This window comes from Myotis lucifugus, unplaced genomic scaffold, assembly GCF_000147115.1.
Source record: "Myotis lucifugus unplaced genomic scaffold, Myoluc2.0 scaffold_20, whole genome shotgun sequence".
Taxonomy (NCBI): domain Eukaryota; kingdom Metazoa; phylum Chordata; class Mammalia; order Chiroptera; family Vespertilionidae; genus Myotis; species Myotis lucifugus.
Window position 1 is genome coordinate 2824957 of NW_005871068.1, and position 20061 is coordinate 2845017.

The 20061-nt window shown below is 38.8% G+C and overlaps 1 protein-coding gene across 4 annotated transcripts in view; it reads left to right on the top strand.

The window, feature by feature from the left end:
• The window catches only part of PDK3 (pyruvate dehydrogenase kinase 3), a 65702-nt gene that overhangs the window by 6412 nt on the left and 39229 nt on the right, over positions 1–20061 (top strand). For all 4 annotated transcript variants that reach the window (XM_006085640.3, XM_006085641.3, XM_023751334.1 and 1 more), the window contains exons 2-3: positions 13904–14045; positions 17863–17934. In XM_006085640.3, the coding sequence (XP_006085702.1) occupies positions 13904–14045; positions 17863–17934 (214 nt within the window). The remainder of the gene's footprint in view (positions 1–13903; positions 14046–17862; positions 17935–20061) is intronic.

Here is a 20061-nt window from a genome sequence, read left to right on the forward strand (position 1 = left end):
ATGCTTTCTTCACAGGTTACAGAGAAGAGAGCATAACCCAAATCTACCATATTAATTATGTTGTTTAACTTTTTTCTACTTTCACTTTTATTTATTTTTTTGGTTAATCGTCACCCGAGGATATTTTTCCCCCATTGATTTTTAGAGAGTGGAAGGGAGGGACTGGTGGGGCGGGGGGAGGGAGAGAGACACATCGATTGGTTGCCTCCTGCACATGCCCTGACCCAGGCCAGGATTGGGCCTGCAACCCAGGTACATGCTCTTGACTGGGAACTGAACCCAGACCCTTCCATCTGCAGGTCAACACTCTAACCACTGAGCCAAAACAGCCAGGGCTCTACTTTTAATTTTTTTAATCTACTTGATCTGTCATGGCCCAAGAGAAGTTCAAGTTTCCTAATAACATGATTTTATTTCTTCATATATTGCCTATGGTTTTTGCTCTATGCTTGTTAATGTGATGTTTGCTGCTTAGATATTGTTAACTGTTATGTCCTCGTTGTGAGATGTACCATTTAGCAATAGAGTGCTCTCCTTTTACTAGTTTAATGCTTCTTGGTCTGGATTCAACCTTATTTGACATTGGGATCTAGATCCCTATTTTCCTCTTGTTTATATTTTCTGGTAGTGCATCGCCATTCTTTTTTTTTTTTTTCAGAATTACTTTGTTTATAATATTGCCTTGAAATACAGTATAAAATTAGGTTTTGCTTTGTGCATTAAATTTTTTCTTTTGCCCTAGCTGGTTTGGCTCAGTGGACAGAGTGTCGGCCTGCAGACTGAAGGATCCTGGGTTTGATTCTTAGCAGGGCACATGCCTGGATTGTGGGCTTGATCTCCACAGGGGCCGTGCAGGAGGCAGCCGACCAATGATTCTCCTCATCATTGATGTTTCTATCTCTCCCTCTCCCTTCCTTTCTGAAATCAATAAAACTATATTAAAAAACTTTTTCTTTTATGTGATTAAGTTTAACCAATTTATATTTATTGATATGACAGATCTGTCATCTGCTATGATAAACATTTATACTTTTTGTTTCCTTTCTGTTTTTAATGCCTTAATTTTCTACTAAATATATCTTATTTATTTCTTTAGCCTTCTTTGTCTAGTATGGTCAGCACTAGCCACTTGAGCCTATTGAGCTCTTGAAATGTGGCTAGTGTGGCTGAGAAACTGAATTGATTTAATTGCAACTTAAATTTAAAACTGATACTTGATTCAGTTAATTGGAAAACTTTTAAGTGTATTTGGAACAATTTGGATATGTGAATCTATCTTAACTATAAATTTGATGACATCTAATTATAGGTCAGTTATTTCTGATAGGAATTTAGCTTTGAATTGAGATTTTAAGTATAAGATACACACTGGGTTTCATGGACTTAATATAAAAATAGTAAAATATTTCAATATATTTTTGTATTGATTCCATGTTGAAATGATAATCTTTTGGAGAGGTTAGGTTAAATAAAATGTCAAAAATGTCACCTGTTTCTTTTTATGTTAATGTGCTGCGAGGAAGTTTAAAATTACATATGTGGCTGACATTATATTTCTATTGGACAGTGCAGCTTCAGACATATATATTAATTTTTACTAGAAGTAAGAGGAACATAACATTTTTTAATGGTCAGAATAAACATTTATTGATTTTATTTCTCAATATAACTTTTCCTCTTTTTTCTTGAAACCTGTTACTCTCAGAATTTGGGGACAGATTTATTGTTTTGGGCAGTTAATGTTATGGTAGTTCTTTGTTATATTTGCAAAAGTTTGAGGTCTTTCTGTTAAGTAGTTGTTATGAATTGAAAGTTCTCTTAGTGATCAGTGTCTTCCCTTCTTCTTTCCCCAGGTGCTCTCTCTGGAGACTGCTTGAACCTTTCCCTTCTCTCTCTTCTTCCCGCCCCCAGGCATGTTACCTTGGTCTTTTTCCTAAGCTCTAAGGGCCTTTCTTTTGCCTCTCTTAACTTTTTTCCTGAGCCCATGAAGTCCAGCTGGCTCACCTTTTCTACTTGTGTGACTTTCTAAAGAAACTTTCTCTTATAATTGGAGTCTTGACTCTGAATCCTTTCTTAGAACTCAAATACCAAGGTTGCTGGACTGAGGTCTCACCTCTGGTGTTGTTTCACCGCTAACAGTTTGAGTCACTATAGATCCTACTGTCAAGGCCAGACACTGGATCCTTTTAATTGAAAAACTTCTAAATTAAAAGAAGTTTTTTTCTTAGTTGTCTCTTTGTTATAATAGCTAGTCATTAAGATTCCCTTAATAAGATGAAGCAACAGAAATTAAAACAAAATTTAAAACAAAAATCCAAGTCTACTCAGACTCTTTCCTGTTGCCTTTAGACATTTGCAGATATTGTAAAAATCAGGACATTGGAAGTACAATTGTCCTGCACTTAAGAAGAAAGATGCAAGAAAAAGAACAAAATCTTATTTAAAGACAACCTAACATTTTATGTCCTAAAAACTCTGCTTGGTAACTGTCAGGTTGGAAGCTCCAGAATATGGCCAGACACAAATGTGGGCTAAACTATTACAGCTAGGTCCTACCAAACCGCTGCGATCCCTCAAGGAAATTATAATCTAATGTTACAATGGCTATTACGAGGAATGTTCCAATTAGGAAAAAATGGAATACATAAAACAGACATCAAAAAAGGAAAAATAAATGTAAAAAATAAATGTTTCACAAGTTCTCTTACTGATCTAAGAAAAGGAGAACTTAGACTGTTACGAAAAATTAAATTAGAACCTTCAGAATCTTGAATGAGTTCATAGGAAATGATTCACATTTTCATTGTGCTTTACATCATTCAGTTTCACCCTGTCCATTTCTGGTTCCTTGATTAATCACTTTTATCCCTCCCTGCAGACTTAACTTCATATTTGTTTTATTTTCCAGCTCCTTTGCACTTAGTCTTTTGCATTGCTGCACTCTTTGTATGAAAGGCATTTGCACCTGGCTTCTGTTATTTCATTTTATTCTAAACTGTTTCTTTGCAGAGGGTAGAATCTCCCCTTCCTTGTGACCTCTCACAGCTTCCTCAGATGTTTTGCTCTCTGCAGAGAGTGGGCGCTCCATAAAGGGCGAGTACTGACTCCATATAAAGGTTATTAAACACCATGCCACTTTAACTGAGGCAGTTGTTATATAAGTTTAAACTTCTATAATGTCCCCACGTTTAAATATGGCATCTCCCAAATGAAACCACCAGAAAGCAGGTTGTCTGACAACTCGGCCTTCTCTTCACAGAAAAAATTTCTACCAGAATCACACTGGTTCTGTGAACCTCTGAGCCTTTAGCGATTAGAAGGTAGCAGCCATTTTCCCAGGTTTTACTATTTTTAGGTTTAAGGGCCCAGCCACCTCTGTTTTCCTTGAGAAAGTATTTTAAGATTCTGATACCCACTGAGAAGTTGACTTTAGTTCCAAATGATTGCTCTTCAAAAAGTCTTGGGTTTTTAAGTTATTATGCTCCTTAAAGCCAGGGGAGAATAGGAATTTTGTTTCTGGAGAAGATAAGTATTTTTTTTAATTGTGGGAGGAAAAGGGAAAAACAATCACTTTCTGTTTCTGGGTGTTTTTATTTTGTACCTTTACATAAATGCACAAGACACACCTTTCCTGTAAGCAGTAGGGTTTTTCTACTGTGAGGAGTTGCCAAGAATTAGACTAACCTGTTGGGAGACAAGCCAGCTACTCAGAATTAAAGGGGAAGATAACAATTTCATTTAGCTTCATGCATCTTGCCCAGCCTTTCAGCTGAAAAAAAGAATTGGCCTTTTGGGTCTTACTGATTTGGTAGGGCTGGATTTCAACATAACCTGGTTTTATCAGACTCTGGGTACTAAAAGTGTAGCTCTGGTTTCATTCCACATCTTTGCCCTTTTGTGTACTTTTGAAGGGGAGACGTGAACACACTTAAACTGACCTAGTGTTGACTGAATGGTTTCTTCCCATTAAGCGTTGGGAAATTGACCACACTGTTGGCAAGATTTGGAAAATTTTGGTTTTGTAGAATCAGAAAATACCACCACTTTTCCTTTTTTTTTTTTAAGTCCTCACCCAAGGATATGTTTTTATTAATTTTAGAGAGAGGGAGGGAGAGAGAGAAACATCGATGTGTGAGACATACATCCATCGGCTACTTCCTGGTCATGCCCCAACCCGGGGATTGAACCCAAAACCTTAGGTGTGTGCCTTTGATGGGGAATCGAACCCGCAACCTTTTTTTTTTTGTGTGTGTGTGTGTGTATGGGACAATGCTCCAACCAACAGACCCAGCCAGGGTTCCACTTTTCCTTTAAAAAAAATACTGGTCCTGGCCAGGTAGCTCAGTTGGTACAGCAGTTCTCAACCTGTGGGTCGCGACCATCGGAAAACACATAGCATATCAGATATTTACATTACGATTCATAACAGTAGCAAAATTACAGTTATGAAGTCGCAACGAAAGTAATTTTATGGTTGGCGGTCACCACAACATGAGGAACTGTATTAAGGGTCGCGGCATTAGGAAGGTTGAGAACCACTGGTTTAGAGCATCGTCCCAATATGCCAAGGTTTGCAGGTTCGATTCCAGATCAGGGCACATAAAAGAATCAACCAAAGAATGCAACAAATCAGTCTCTCTCTCAAATCAATAAATAAAAGTTAAAAAAATAGTATATGTGCATTCAGTTGTTTTACCTCCCTGATAATCTGGCTTCAGAGTTGGGCAAATCCTCTTGTTTTCAGAATACTGCACTCTAAGAGAGGTTATGGGACAATAGCCTGAGGGCCAGCCACCTGTTGTTTTTTACTGATAGACTATTTTTAAGAGCAGTTTTAGGTTCACAGTAACATTTGGCAGAAAGTACAGGGAGTTTTCAGGTAACTCCCCTCCCCAGATATCAACATCCTTCACCAGCGTGGGACATTTGTTTCCATTGATGAAGCCACATTGATCTATCATTACCTCCCAAAGTCCATATTTTACTTTAGGGTTCCTTCTTTGGTACACTCTATGGATTTTGAAAACATCTGGTTTTATAAAGTTTTATTGGAACACCCAGTCATTCCTGTTTGTTACATATTGTCTGTTGCTTCTTTCCCTCCCCAACAGCAGTTGAGTAGTTGTCACAGAGATGGTTTAGCCCACAAAGCCAAAAAAGTTGACCATCTGGCCCTTTACAGAAAGTTTGTGACCTCTAAACTAAGTTAATTCAGTTCCCTGTTGAAGAAGCTTGAAGTGATTGCTCTTCATTTGCACTTAAATTATAAAGCTCCTTTTCTCCCCTTTGCTACTAACAGTAAACCTTGGCTCTCAGGAGTGTGGCTTTTGGGATAGCTAAGACTTTTCCAGGTAATTGGTAGTTTACCTATATGGTGTGTGGAATTACCATGTGAAAGGCTTAGGGAATTTTATAGCTCTCTCTTTTTTTTAGAATATTGGGAAATAATTTTAAAGATTTTTAAAAACTGATTTTTAGAGAGAGGGAGAGGGTAAGAGAGAGAAATATTGATGTGAGAGCAAAACATCAATCACTGCTTCCTACTGGGGATTGAGCCCACATCCACACATGTGCCCTGACCAGGAACGGAACCAGCAACCTTTCAAATGCCACCCAACTAACTGAGCCACACCATCCAGGGCTTATAGCTTTACTCTACAGGGCTATCATTAAAGTTTTAAGTGTACCAGTTTCTCCACAGCCCTGCCAAAATGAGGTTTTAAGATTTTAATTGTGTTATAGGTAACATAGAAACTAAAAGATGTATTTCCACCCTCCCATGTGGGTTTATTGTCTACATTTTGTTGTATGTAAAGCACCATTGGCCATTTAGTAACTGGAACCTGGAGTTTTAATCACTTGCATGAATTCCTTGTCTATCTGGCATAGTGAGCTTTTGTGCTATGTAAATATTGTTTCCCACTGTGTTCCCTTCTTTGGTAATTATCAAAGCATACAATTAAAGGCATTTGCAAAGAATATCACTTACAATTCTTCCATCCATTTTTTTTTACAATAGCCTTCCTGCTTTTGCCCATGTACATATAGGTTAACACTGACGGTTGGTTTCCTTTTTATTTAGCGCACAGTCCAAGTTTTTATACATTCAATCTTTTCCAGTACTTTTATCATGGTCAGGTTTATCACCTAAATCCCTCCAGAATTTATTGCTATTTCTGATGAGACTTTTTGCTTAAACCCAAAGGCTATGAACAAAGAGCTCTATGTCAAAATGTATGAATCCTGTGAGTTTGTGGCATGCTTTCCTGCTGTCCCTACCTGTTTGTGTAATAGGGGTGGTTTCTGGGAATATGTGAGGTGTTAACTGAATTGTCCTTTATTCAAAGTGTCCTTGGAGGCTTTCTGGATGGGGGACACAAATAGAACAAATATAAATGTGTATTACCCTTTTCCTTGATTTTTAGCTCCTTTCCGTGGCTGCATACTCCTATCAATGCTTTCCAGAGTTGTTCCCAGATGTGTATTACTAGGCAAGGTTGATGTAGGACAAACCAAAATCTTCTCTTAGATTCATTCAGTGGGAGCTTGAGCTTAGAGATCATCTATTCAAACTCCCCAGTTTCACACATGGCAAAGTAGAAGCCCCAGGTAACAAAGAGACTGTCCAAAGCATCAGCTAGTTCTTGACATAACATCTTGGCCACCTCTTCCAAAGTGAGCCAGAAATTACTCTTTTTGGAGGCACAGGCAGCTTACCTTTTTTGTACCAATCTCTAGAAGATACAATAGTGAGATGGGAAGAGGTAGCTATAATTCTCATAACACCCAGATGAAGTAGATGTTTCCATTTCTTAGGTGAAGATGTTAACTTTAGATGACTTAAGTATCTTGAGCAGCAAAGTTAGAGGCAGAACCACAGTTAAAAGCTCAATCTACCTGAATTTTAAACCTCTGCATTTTTCATTCAACATAATATACCGTTTCTTTCAATATAATATACCATTGCCAGAATGCAGTTCTTTATAGCAAACAGAGTTTTAGTAATGCTGAGGTTTTGTCTAAATTTGTTCCATTAGACAGTCAGGAAATCGCATAATCTAATGGTCATCTAGTGTTATTTCTGAACTGTTAGATGGATACCTGCTTACTTACTTACACTGAAGTAATTCTTATTCTGAAGACCACCACCATTCGTTAGTCTGCCTATTGTCTCTGAGGATATGAGAAGCAATCTACGTGTAGACTATACTCAAGTCTTGCTTTGTGGTGCCTACCACCAGTGGGAGCTTGGGCTAATCACTTAATCCCACTACACGCCAGTGACCTTTTCCACAAAATGGAAATGATAGCATCTAATCATAGGCTTGCTGCACTGATGAAATTAAGAAGTGCAGCACAGTGCGTGGTACATGGTAGGTGCTCTATAGATGTTGGCTATGCTTTTATTATGGGGAATTAGTGACACAGCATTTCCTGAATGAAATCAGCTTTCTGCTAAGAATAAAAACTGCGTAGGGTGCTCTTGATCTCCAGTATTAATTATCTTAAAGGTTATTGGCTGAAGCTCCCAGCTATATAAAGTGATCATTTTCCAAGAAACAAAGCACTTTCAGCTCATTTGTGCTTTGAGTGTAATTGGCTTTGGATCCTTTTCATTCACTGGAATGGTTAACTTTTTGCCTCAGTTAACCTTGAAGATGAGTACACTGTGACCTTTACTTAACTATTCCTGCTTCCATGACAACAAGACATCCTGTAACTCACCAATCCACCCTCACGACTAGATCCTAACCAAGACATCCTGTAACTCACCATGGATCTGTGTGTGGCTTTAACTACAATTGTTACGTACATGTTCTTGCTGGTCAAAGCTTATTTGTGATATCAGTTCTCAACATTCATGCCTATTCTATCCACTCTCTGGCCAGACATATTATATTGACAGTTATGACTAGATCCTAACCCTCTCTGGAATTAGGTTGATATGGATCTGTGTGTGGCTTTAACTACGATTGATTTTACTTACATGTTCTTAATGGTCATAGCTTATTTGTGATATCAGTTCTCAACATTCATGCCTATTCTATCCACTCTCTGGCCAGACATATCATATTGACAGTTACTGCCACCATATTATCACTTTCCTGTCTACCTTTTGGCTCTTCCCCTCTAACTCTAAGGATTTCAATACCCCTAACCAAATAGTATACAGAATGCAATGATCTGTCTATAAGAGGAATTTACCATTACCAGCAAAAGTTAGCTTGAACCACTGAATTTTATTTGCTATAGTAAGTTTACTAGGTATTTTAATTTTCAGTTCTAATCAGTAAATATTAAACACCTGCAATGTGCCAAGTGTGCTAATGGACTTCCATTTTCTGAGGTATACTGGGACCTACAGGATATAGATCTCAGTGATTCTGGGCAATGGCAGAGGGATTGCCCAAGGGGTGGGCACAAATTGTGGGCCCTCAATGAAATCCATGTACAACTTGCTTTGGCCTTAACTGGCACACAGTGGGGCAGGTTTCTCACTAGTCTGTTTATGAGCATATATCTTTCAAAAGAGTAAAACAAACAGGATTTCTAAAGAGAGGATCAAGGCACTGATGGAATCACTCATTTGCCCTCAGCACAGACACAGATGCCCTTCAGGGAAGGATCCACAACCCACAACCCTCTCCTACTTTCATTATAAGGACTCTACCACAGTCACCCTGTAAACTTGATTCCTATGACAATACAAATAATCACATGAAGGTACGTACCACAGGCTTCAAACACCATTAGGAAGGCCTGCTTATAGTAGCACATCATGTATGAGATCTTTTTCGCATGTTTTTTAAAAGAACAGCATGGCTGTAGTAGTTTTTTTTTTTAAATTGACTGATTATAGTTACAAGAAAACCTTTTTTATTTTGTTAATTATTATTTTTTAAATATATTTTTATTGATTTCAGAGAAGAAAGGGAGATGGGGAGAGAGCGATAGAAACATCAATGATGAGAGAAAATCGATAGGCTGCCTCCTGCATGCCCCCTACTGGGGATCGAGCCTGCAACCCAGGCATATGCCCTTGACCTAAATGGAACCTGGGACCCTTCAGTCCGCAGGCCGACGCTCTACCCACTGAGCCAAACCAGCTAGGGCCAAGAAAACCTTTTTTAGAAGATTGTGTTTTTCTTTACAAACACTTTTTAATAACTTCATATTTCCCCATGTAAAGATACACTATTGTAATTTATTTTACTATTGCCTTATTGTCTAGATATTAGGTTGTTAGATATTTAGGTTATTTTTAATGTCCCCCTCCCCCCAGACCTTTTATTTAGAGAAATTTCTGACCTTAGGAAAAGTTGTAAGGACAATACAGTTAACACTCATGTCTAGCACTTAGATTCACCAGTTAACTGTGCCATCCAGCAGGTCCTTGAATAATGTTGTTTCATTATAATGTTGATGAGACACCATAGGAACCTAACTCTTGTCTGTATCAGTTAGCCTGTGGTAAAATTGGTTTTATTATCTGTTTCACCAAAAGTTGGAGAACCTCCTGAAGGCATTAAGTGGGGACTTACTATGTTTGCTTTTTATCTCCCCCCACAGCCCATTCATTCTTCACTGTGATACAGTTATCATGCTGCAGAATGAACTGGAAGTCTTCAAACAGAAGGGTCACCCTCCACTCTAACCATCAAAACTTTATTAGGCAGGCAGTTACCCTGAGGCAAAGTAAAGGGCAAAAGGGAGGTTCTTCTCTAGCATCCCTGAATAAACTATTTAAGAAGGATTAGGAAAGTTGGGGTGATGTTAGGACCCCCACCGAAAAGCCCTATGTAATCAGGAGTTTTGGGTGCTCACTTAGTCAATCTTTAGGTTGCTTCACTCTCAAACATGACTAAGTAAGCAAGGACCACCAGCCATCTGAGGGAAGTCCACAGCGAGAAAGAAAGAAACTAAGATAAATAAATGCCAATGTAATTTGAGAGCCCAGCCTGTGTGGCTCAGTGGTTGAGCTTCGACCTAGGAACCAAGAGGTCATGGCTTTGGTTTGATTTCCCGGTCAGGGCACACAGCCAATCAATGATACTCTCACAACATTGATGTTTCTATTTTTCTCCCTCTCCCTTCCTCTCTGAAATCAATAAAAAATATTTTTAAAAATGCAATTTGAGAAATAAATAATCTACACCTTCTTGTGAACATCTTAGGCGGGTGTCATTTTTCCAAAGATGGCCATGATGTTGCTTTTCTGTGATGGGCCTTTGCCAGCCCTCCATCAAGAGGGGGAGTCCGATCCCCTTCCCCTGGAGTCTGTCCGGGCAGGCTGTGACTGCTGTGACTGCTTGGGTATGGCAGAAGGGGGCTAGCCGTGTGACTTCTGAGGCTGGGGCATAAAAGGCCAAATAGCTTCCACCTTGTTTACTAAACCCAATCCAACTAGCCCAAGGCTGCCATGCTGTGAGGAGGCCCCCTGACAGGTGACCCAGCAGTCTCTGGTAGGCAACGCTTGTAGGGTCAGACTTGTGAGTAGGAAGCCTTCAGATACTTCCAGCCCCGCTGACCCTGCCCATGGTCTAGTCACTTCCCCAGCATTTGAGTTTTCCCAGCTGACGTCCCAGACAAGCCATCCCTCCAGTGAGCTGTCTAAACCCCTGACCCACAACATCGTGAGCATAATAAAATAGACACTGGGCCAAAAGAAGTCATGTAATATATGGGTGTTGTTGGGGTATTGAATATGATGGGGAATGAGGTGTGTGTGAAACCCCCAGTCTTCTTCTTTATTTTTAAAATATATCTTTATTGATTTCAGAGAGGAACGGAGAGGGAGAGAGAGAGAAATATCAATGATGAGAATCATTGACCAGCTGCCTCCTGCAGGCCCCCTACTAGAAATCGAACCCACAACCTGGGCATGTACCCTGACCAGGAATTGAATGTGACCTCCTGGTTCTTCAGTCTATGCTCAACCACTGAGCCATGCTGGCTGGGTGAAACCCCCAGTCTTTGGCTCTGGAGTTTCTGGCTCACTGTTAGCAATAACATCAGTAATAACACTGTTAGTAATAATAACAAGGCCTGGTCTGGAGTTGAGAGCAGTCTCAAGTTTGGTAGACCCCAAATCTGCTACCTATTTTGATCTCTTTTTATATTCAGGAATAAATTTTCACAAACAAAGGAAAACCTAAACTTTTCAGGCAGTGAAATAGTACTTCTAGGCATGGAGTAAAACAAACATTTTAAAAGTATAAATGAAGCTAAAAAAATAAGGGATTCTTTTGAAGGATATTCACAATCAGTTGATAGCTTCTCTGTTCACACTTCAGGCAGTGTCTCTGAAGGACTCTTCAATTAATCATTGTTTAGCCTTGGTAAGTCCAAGAATTAACTACATATAGTTCTAAAATTCAATGTTTTCAAAGATGGAAATCTTACAACTGGAGAAAAATCAACGAGCTGCCCTGAAAATTCTATTTTCTCGGTTAATTTATCCATTTTAAGATGGTTAATGGTAAAAATACATTGACAGTATTTAGAAAAAGCAGCATTATCCGAATGAGCTGCTCACTCTGTTGGGTTTTGATGCCTTGCTAATAATTTTTCCGTTGCTCTCCTTTTCCATTCCCTCATTCCATTACTACTATTCCCAAACTATCCCCCACCAAGTGTTAAAGGTGAAAGTGTTAAAGGACAAAGATAGCCTTTAAGTAATCCAGACAGGAGAGATTCTACATGTGGCTGTGAGGTTTCTCAGCCCTCTGCTCTAACTATAAGATACAAGGTCACTTCATTAACTGGAGAAATAATTGTGGGCTTTTTTGGCTTCCTGTAAATTAGTCGAAAAGAGTATTAAAGATTCACCAGAAATACAGGTCACTCTGGAAACCAGGTATAAAAATAATAAGTCTGAACTATTATTCTTGCTCTCAGAAGGCTAGTCAAATGCTCCTTTCTTATGGCGACCACCACTGAGAGGGCTCCCTGCATTAAATCAAAAGTCATTTGTGTTTTTATGTCTAATTCACTCTATATCTTTTTTAAAAAATATATTTTTACTGGAGTCGAACCTGGGATCCTTCAGTCTGCAGTCCAACACTATCCACTGAGCCAAACCAACCAGGGCCATTCTATATCTTGGTGAATGGAAAGCTATTTGGAACTTTTCTAGGCAATGCCAATAATACCTTTTGCAAATGTAGACATTGTCTCCAGCTTTGCAATGGAAGGGCAAAGTAGGAAAAACAAACAGAAAGCTGAACAGAACGAAAGGCTCATCAAATGAGGAAGAAGAACTGAAGAAATAAACATGAGTGTGTTAAAGCCAATGACTAATTTGTGTTCACTAAAGGCAAAATTTTCCATGTCCTTCACCCACTTCTCTGTCATCTTCTGAATTGATACTAGGGAATAATTTAATTGGTAAATTTAAATAACATAGAGTAGAGAAATGCAGAATAAAAATAGAAAATCAAAATGAAGGAATGTAGAAAAGCCACAGAAGTGGGGAAAAAGTGAAGTCAAATAACTGGAAAGAAGAACTGGAAAATAGTCTGCCAGAAGACGTATAAAAACAGAACCCTTTTGAGAGGACACTCAATTAAAACCAGAAGGATTTTTTTTGTAAGTTTACTTTAAAAAGTTTATTGGAACCCTTTGATTTAAACTGAATATCTAGCATTAATATACAGGATAAAATACTTGCAACCTATAGGAGGAAAACCACAGAAAGGTTTAAAAAAATCAGGTATCTCGTATTTATTTTTAGGTTCACTAATTAACTAACTACAAAAGGACGTATTCCTCTTTAAGCTGGTGTATAATTATGGTATCTGAGTACAAAGAATTTGCCTTGAAAGCTAAATTAGAATGTAGGAGGCAAAACCGGAGATTTTTCAGGTACTCTTTTTTAAAACTACAAACTTCTGAAAGTATTATTCCAATAAATCGTTGAGAAGTTACCAATAATGAGGCACTCTAATTGGTGCCATGGGGTCTGTGGCTGTTGCCCTGAGGGGCAGAGTGGTCCCTGAAAAAACACATTTGAAGAAAATCTCAGTATATAGTAGGTGAATATTTGTGGAATGAATGGATCTGTTGCCTTCTGGAAATGCCTCTGAACAAGAGTCGATTTATATATTCTCCTACTTTTGTACTTGGCAGTTTTCCCACAGTGTTTATTTAAAAACAAACCCAGATTATGTCCCGGGTCACTTTTCTTTTTTTGTTAATTCTCACCTGAGGATATTTTTCCATTGATAAGTTTTGGACTTGCAGCGGTTTTCAACCTGTGGGTCGCGACCCCTGAAAATGCATCCTGCATATCATATTATTATTACCTTACGATTCATAATAGTAGCAAAATTACAGTTATGAAGTAGCAACGAAAATAATTTTATGGTTGGGGGTCACCACAACATGAGGAACTGTATTAAAGGGTCACGGCATTAGGAAGGTTGAGAACCACTGTGAGGGAGTGGAAGGGACGGGGAGAGAGAGAGAAACATCGATGTGAGAGAGACACATCCATTGGTTGCCTCCCGCACGCACCCCGACCAGGGTTGGGGTTCAAGCCTGCAACCCAGGTACGTGCCCTTGACCAGAATCAAACCCGAGACCCTTCAGTCCACAGGCTGATGCTCTGTCCACTGAACCAAACCGGCTAGGACCCAGGTCACTTTTAGATCACCACTGGTAACAGTAGGGGCAGATTTGTGTTAAGGAGAAAAACTGCTTTCAAGGTGGCCTCTTGGAATAAATGTTCGTTTGCTATTCTTATTAAATTATTTTCTTAAATTTGCTATTTCAGAGGATAAAAATTTAACTAGAGGTTGCAGGATTATTTAATTTTCTCTTCCCGACCAGTAACTGCTACCATGGCACCATTTATTCCATCTATTAGATTGTAAATCATGGAAAATTTTTCATCTCTGAATAGGGAGAGACAATGCGTGTGAAAAAACGTCATACATGTTTCTACGGAAGGAGCTTCCTGTGCGCCTGGCTAACACCATGAGAGAAGTTAATCTTCTGCCGGATAATTTGCTTAACCGCCCTTCAGTGGGATTGGTCCAGAGTTGGTAAGTAAATAATGTGCCTTCAAATGGGTCTTCCCATGGTGCTCTGAACAGTTGGCATTGGAACCATTCTCCCTAAAAGAGCACGCAGCGCCTGTGTAGGAGTGAGTCACTTGGGATAGCCGGGTTTTCCAGGCAAATTAGGATTTCTTTTTAACTGACAGTTTAAAATCGCCTTAATGAAAATACTTTAAAACTGTACAAGACACCTTTCAAATTTTGTTTTTCTGCTTACAAATGTGATGGCTTATTTAAAAAATGGGAGAGTACAGAAAAGTAGAGAGGAATAGCAATGCAGTTACCGATGTACGCAGGTCTACAATCCTTTAGATGGGGATATTGCTTCCATCAAGTCTCAGCCTTGCTCCTTTTGTTTTCCTTTTTTAAAAAAATTATTTTATTGATTTTTTACAGAGAAGAAGGGAGAGGGATAGAGAGTTAGAAACATCCACCAGCTGCCTCCTGCACACCCCCACTGGGGATGTGCCCACAACCAAGGTACATGCCCTTGACCGGAATCGAACCTGGGACCCTTCAGTCCGCAGGCCAATGCTCTAGCCACTGAGCCAAACCGGTCAGGGCTTGTTTTCCTTTCAAAGAAGTTCCTTGAAGGCAGTACTTCTTTTAGAACACATTAAGTCATGTAAAGGGACCTTGGATTGGAAAAATATCACTACTTGCTATGCTGCATTTGCCATGTGAATAGTATGAAAAATTGTAATAAGTACCACTCAAAGCTCAATCAGATACAGCTCTGAGTTTAAAACGTGTTATTTAATTGAGGAAGTTGAATTTGTGAGTAAACCACTGACTAGGTCAGCAGGGTGAGGTTAGTGAGTGGTAGGATGCAGGAGAGTAGGTGCATTTTTAGAAAAGGATTTGCATATATTTGAGAAATACAGGCAGGTCTCCTCTCGATTATAAAAGCGAGGTAGAAGTCACTGGAGAAGGCTGGGGGAGAAGGGGACGCCAGGTGCAAAAAGTGCTCTCAGGCAGGGACGGGGAGAGCATTTTAGGGGAAGGGAATGATGTGGACAGACACAAGGAGAACGGAACTATTAACTTGCATTGAGAGGATCAGTGGAGGCCAGGCTACTGAAAGAGAATGGCCATTCAGTAGTCATTCCTCAGTGATACAGGGGTAAGCAAAAGTAGGTTTACAGTTGTTCCTATGGAAAATAATATAATACAAAATAAAGTATAATACAAGAATAAACTCTGTGCTTCACTTACTCACAACTGTCAACCTACTTTGGCCCACCCTATATTAATTGTAATACATTCTTAGGGCTGAGAATAGAGAAACACTCTATTGGGAGGTCTAGGAGATCCACTGTCCAGTCCCTGTCCCAGACACACAGCAGCTCCTCCCTGTGGGAAGCACAGGGGCCCTGGAACCCAGGAGAGATGGCGACCATGGCTTCGATCTCATAGTCAGTTGCTTTCTACACTAAATGCATAGCTTGTTTCAGAAAGAGCAGCAAGTTTGCATGAGACTTCTTTATTGCTCAAGGCCATCATTAGAGATTTCCAAAAGCAAGTATATAAGCACTATTGGGGGCTACTGTGGTGGGGGTTCTAGGCAGGCTAGATGACTTTCAAGTCCCCTGGTCTTGGTGGCAGTGACAGTTAAATATTTATTATCACTTATTTAAAAGGTACTTCAGGAGCTTCAAAGTGAATTATTGGCAAAGTATAGACTCAAATTACTGTGCCAACTCTTCGTGTCTCCTCACCATTCTTTTCCATGGCCGTTCCAAACACACACACACACATGTCATTTCCTCCTTTTCTTTTCTTAAACATTCAATTTTGAAATAATTTCCTACTTAACAGAAGGGTTTGCAAGACTAGCAGCAAGAATTCCCATTACAAACCTTTACCCAGATTCACTAATTGCTAACATTTGACATTTGTTTTACCATTCTCATTCATATTCTCTCTCTGTATATATGTGTGTGTGTGTGTGTGTGTGTGTGTGTGTGTGTGTGTGTGTGTATGGCATAACGCACACACATATATAATATATGCACATGTTATTTTTTTCCTGAAACATTGCATTAATGCTAGACATCATGACCCTTTACCCCTAAATAGTTTAGTAAGTATCTACTTAGAACAATTCTTAGAAAACCACAGCATGTTAAATTTGGGGATTTAGCACTGATCCAGTAATATTTTCTAATATGTAGAACTTCTTCTTATTTCATCAATTGTCCTAATAGTGTTCTTTTTTTAATAGAACACCCTACCCCCAATTTAGGGAACCAATGCAGGATCGTGCATTGTGTTTAGTTGTTATTTCTTTTCCCTCTTAAGAGTGGCCTTTGCAGGATGGTTTGACCTGATGATTTTAGCACTATCTAATCCATAGCTTTATCCACCCAGAGACTTAAAAAATATACCCAGAGATGAACATATACTATGCATTGTCACAAAGGTCAAGTGAGGCTGATTAATAAAATATAATTTATATCTATGTATGTGCTTAATGGTCACTTTTAGTTGCTTAAATAGCCTCATCCTCTATCAGAGCTGGCTAGTAGGATTAGTGTCATTAATTGTTAGACATAATTAGAATAAGAGATAATTCTTTCAGGATATGTTAAGATCCAAAGCAGAGATCACACACCTCTGAGTAATTGAAATCTCTGCATCCCCACCGGATCCAGCAGGTCCTGTGTGAATGTAGCTGCTGCAGTAAAGTGCCACCCTGGGTCCCATTTTTCTGTGTTCTCTAGATCTTTATGTTGGACACATTATTTCTTATACTGGCCTTGATTGAGATAAGGAGCTATTCTTTAAAAAATATATTTTTTATCGATTTCAGAGAGGAAGGGAGAGGGAGAAACAGCTAGAAACATCAATGATGAGAGAGAATCATCGATTGGCTGCCTCCTGCACACCCCCCCCCCCCCCCGCACTGGGGATCAAGCCCACAACCTGGGTATGTGCTCTGACCAGGAACAGAACCATGAGTTCCTGGTTCATAGTTCGATGCTCAACCACTGAGCCACTCTGGCCAGGCAGATGGGGAGGAGCTCTTCTTAATTCTGAAGCTGTTTCTGAGTGTTTAAGAGAATTTAACTCTGAGAAGGAACCTTCATTATTTCTGGTTTCTAAGTTCTTAGCGCACAATTCAGTGTCACACATGTGCTTCTTATAATTTATGTGCAATTTTTTGGATAATTAAACTCTAGGTTTGGTGTGTCAGTTAGGGTATGTTTGTAAGAAATTCAACTAAACCTGGCTGAAACAATTACAATTGGCTTGTTTGTCACTATAAGATGCAGCCATAGGATGAGCTTTTGGTGTTGCTTTGATTCAGAGATGTCATGAGCTTCTCAAGGTCCTGCTTTCCATGGTGTTGGCTTCACCTTCAGGCTGGATTTCCTCCTGGTGACAGAATAGCTGCAACAGTCCCAGTCTTCGCATCCACACAGCCAACTACAACAGCAGAGCAAGTTGATTTCTCTCCCAGAGACCTCCATTAGGTCTTTCTTATGTCACTGTTCTGCATTGAGACAGAATGCCCATTCCTGAGCCAATCCCGGTGCCCAGGGATATGTGACGCAGTAACAGGCTTAGACCTGGACTACCAGACTAATTAGGAATGAGTGACAATAGAAATAGCATTGCTCAGAGAAAAGTCAGGCCCCCTAGGAGCTGTGCGTGGCATCGGCTTTTTCCGAAGCACTTGAACTGCTTGGGGGAGGGGAGGGGATGTTCCTTGAGTGAAAATGGGGGGTACTCTATGGAAGAGGGAAAGGAGAAATGGGTGTTGGGTAGACAGCTAACACAGTAGGTCTTCTTTTTTCAGGTATATGCAGAGCTTCCTTGAACTTTTGGAGTATGAAAATAGGAGCCCTGAGGATCCAAAGGTCTTAGATAAGTAAGTATGGTACCAAGCTCATCTAAAAGTCAAAAGATCCAGGTAAAAAGTGGTTTGGTGAATGGAGCTCATGTCAATGAGAATCAAGAAGTATAATTTGGATGGAAGCATTAGGTTTCTTAATGTGGAATGACTCAACATTGCCTTTTTTAATTTAAAAATTGAGTTAAAAACATAACAGTACAAAATGAATAATGACACTTAGATTATGGTTCATGATCTAATTCTTTAAAAAAATTTTAATTAACTATATTGGGGTGACATTGTTTAAATAAAATATCAGCTTCAAGTGTACAATTCTATAATACAGCACCTTTATATTCCATTGTGTGTTCATTACCTACATCGTATATTTGCTCCTCTTTACTCTTTACTACCTTTTCCCCAACCCCGTTTCTTTCTGGCAACCACCATACTGTTTGTTTTCTGTGTCTAGGAGTTTTTTTCATTTGTTTGTCTTGTTTGTTCATATGTTGCTTTCAGTTTTATATCCCACATTAGAGTGAAAGCATAGGGTACTTGACATCTTCCATCTGACTTATTTTGCTTAGCATGACATGATCTAATTCTTAATACTTTTGTGCTTATGGGGAACTGGTGCGGGCCCTCACTCTAAATGTTGCAGTAAATGTTCCACCTAGTGGTCATTTGAAGAATGCAGTGGTCTCTTTATATGCATGAATCTATCTACACAGTCCTTTACAGTATTTTTAAGAAATATTTATTTATTTAGACTTACAAATTCTTTACTTTCACAGTTTCAAACAATCCAGATGCATATTGCATACAGCTAACTAACTAGGTTATTTGTGACAGTGATACAATTTTTTCTCTTTTTATTATATTATGATACATCTTAAAATCTTCATGTAGTCTATTTAAAATTATTAATCCTGGCCACTGATGGAGTTCTTGCATTATATAGGGTGTCCCCCCAAAATGTATACATACTTTGAATGGTTATAAAGTTAGTATTTATTAACATACAGTTCATTTTAAAATTTAAAAGATTCTACAGAAATGAATAATTTTTTTATCAATGCCTTTTTTCAAACTGATGACCGTTCTGGTCCAGGCACTGCTGATCATGTAAAGCAATGGAATGGCAAACATAAAAAATCATTTTGTTTGGTATTTGTGCGCCTTTAATTAGTCAACTCTTGCCGGTTTTGTACCATAAAATTTTATCTTTTATGTATCTCCATAAAAAAGTCCAGCAGATAAATTTTCTTTGTTCAAAGCTTAGTCTAGCCTCACCCACTATATCAAATCAGTTAAACCTGAAATGGAGTGAAAATTAAATGAGTTATCAGCTGTTAAAGTGTGTATATATTTTTTGGGATAACCCCAAAAATATATATACACTTTGAATAATTATAAAGGCAATGTTTGTACTTCAACTGCATTTTCAAACTTCCAGTAGCATTTTAGGATGAATTTCCTTTGTTCAAAACTTAGTCTGGCTGAAAAGAAAGCAACATCAGTTGAGCTATCAGCTGTTAAAGTGTGTGTACATGTTTTGGACATGCTGTATATTGTTCCCTTAAATCTGAGTTGGTGACATTTTACAAGGACATTTACTTAAGATATGAATTGCATCATTCATTGAACTGTGTTTTACATTAAAATTACTACTTCCTGGTTATATAATTTACCACAGACAGTTCAAAGTTTTGCTTGATGAATTATAATCAAAAACTAGTCTGCTTTATTACATATAGATTAAGTGGTTTAATAGTGTGATGCAAAAGAGATGTTTGAAATTTTCCACTAAAAGCATTTAAAACTTTTTGCGTGACACTGAAACATATTAATGCTTGAATTATCCTTTACAAAAATATTTTTCCATATGTCTAACCTCTGTCATCTGCACCCCTGGATCCACCAGTACTGTGGCAGTTGACTATTCTTTACAAATCTGTCTTATAGTCTTCTAAATCTGTACTCTTGCTTGCTCTTCCTTGTTCATCTATTTAGCCACTTGAGGAAGGACCAGTGAAAAGCTTAAATCTTTTCTTCTAAGATCAGCACCAGACAAGCATGTCCCCTCTTGCCCCTTCTGTTCAGCATAAGTACAGGAAGGCCTTCATAATACTTCTCTTGTTGCCTTCTGATGGATTGGCAAGA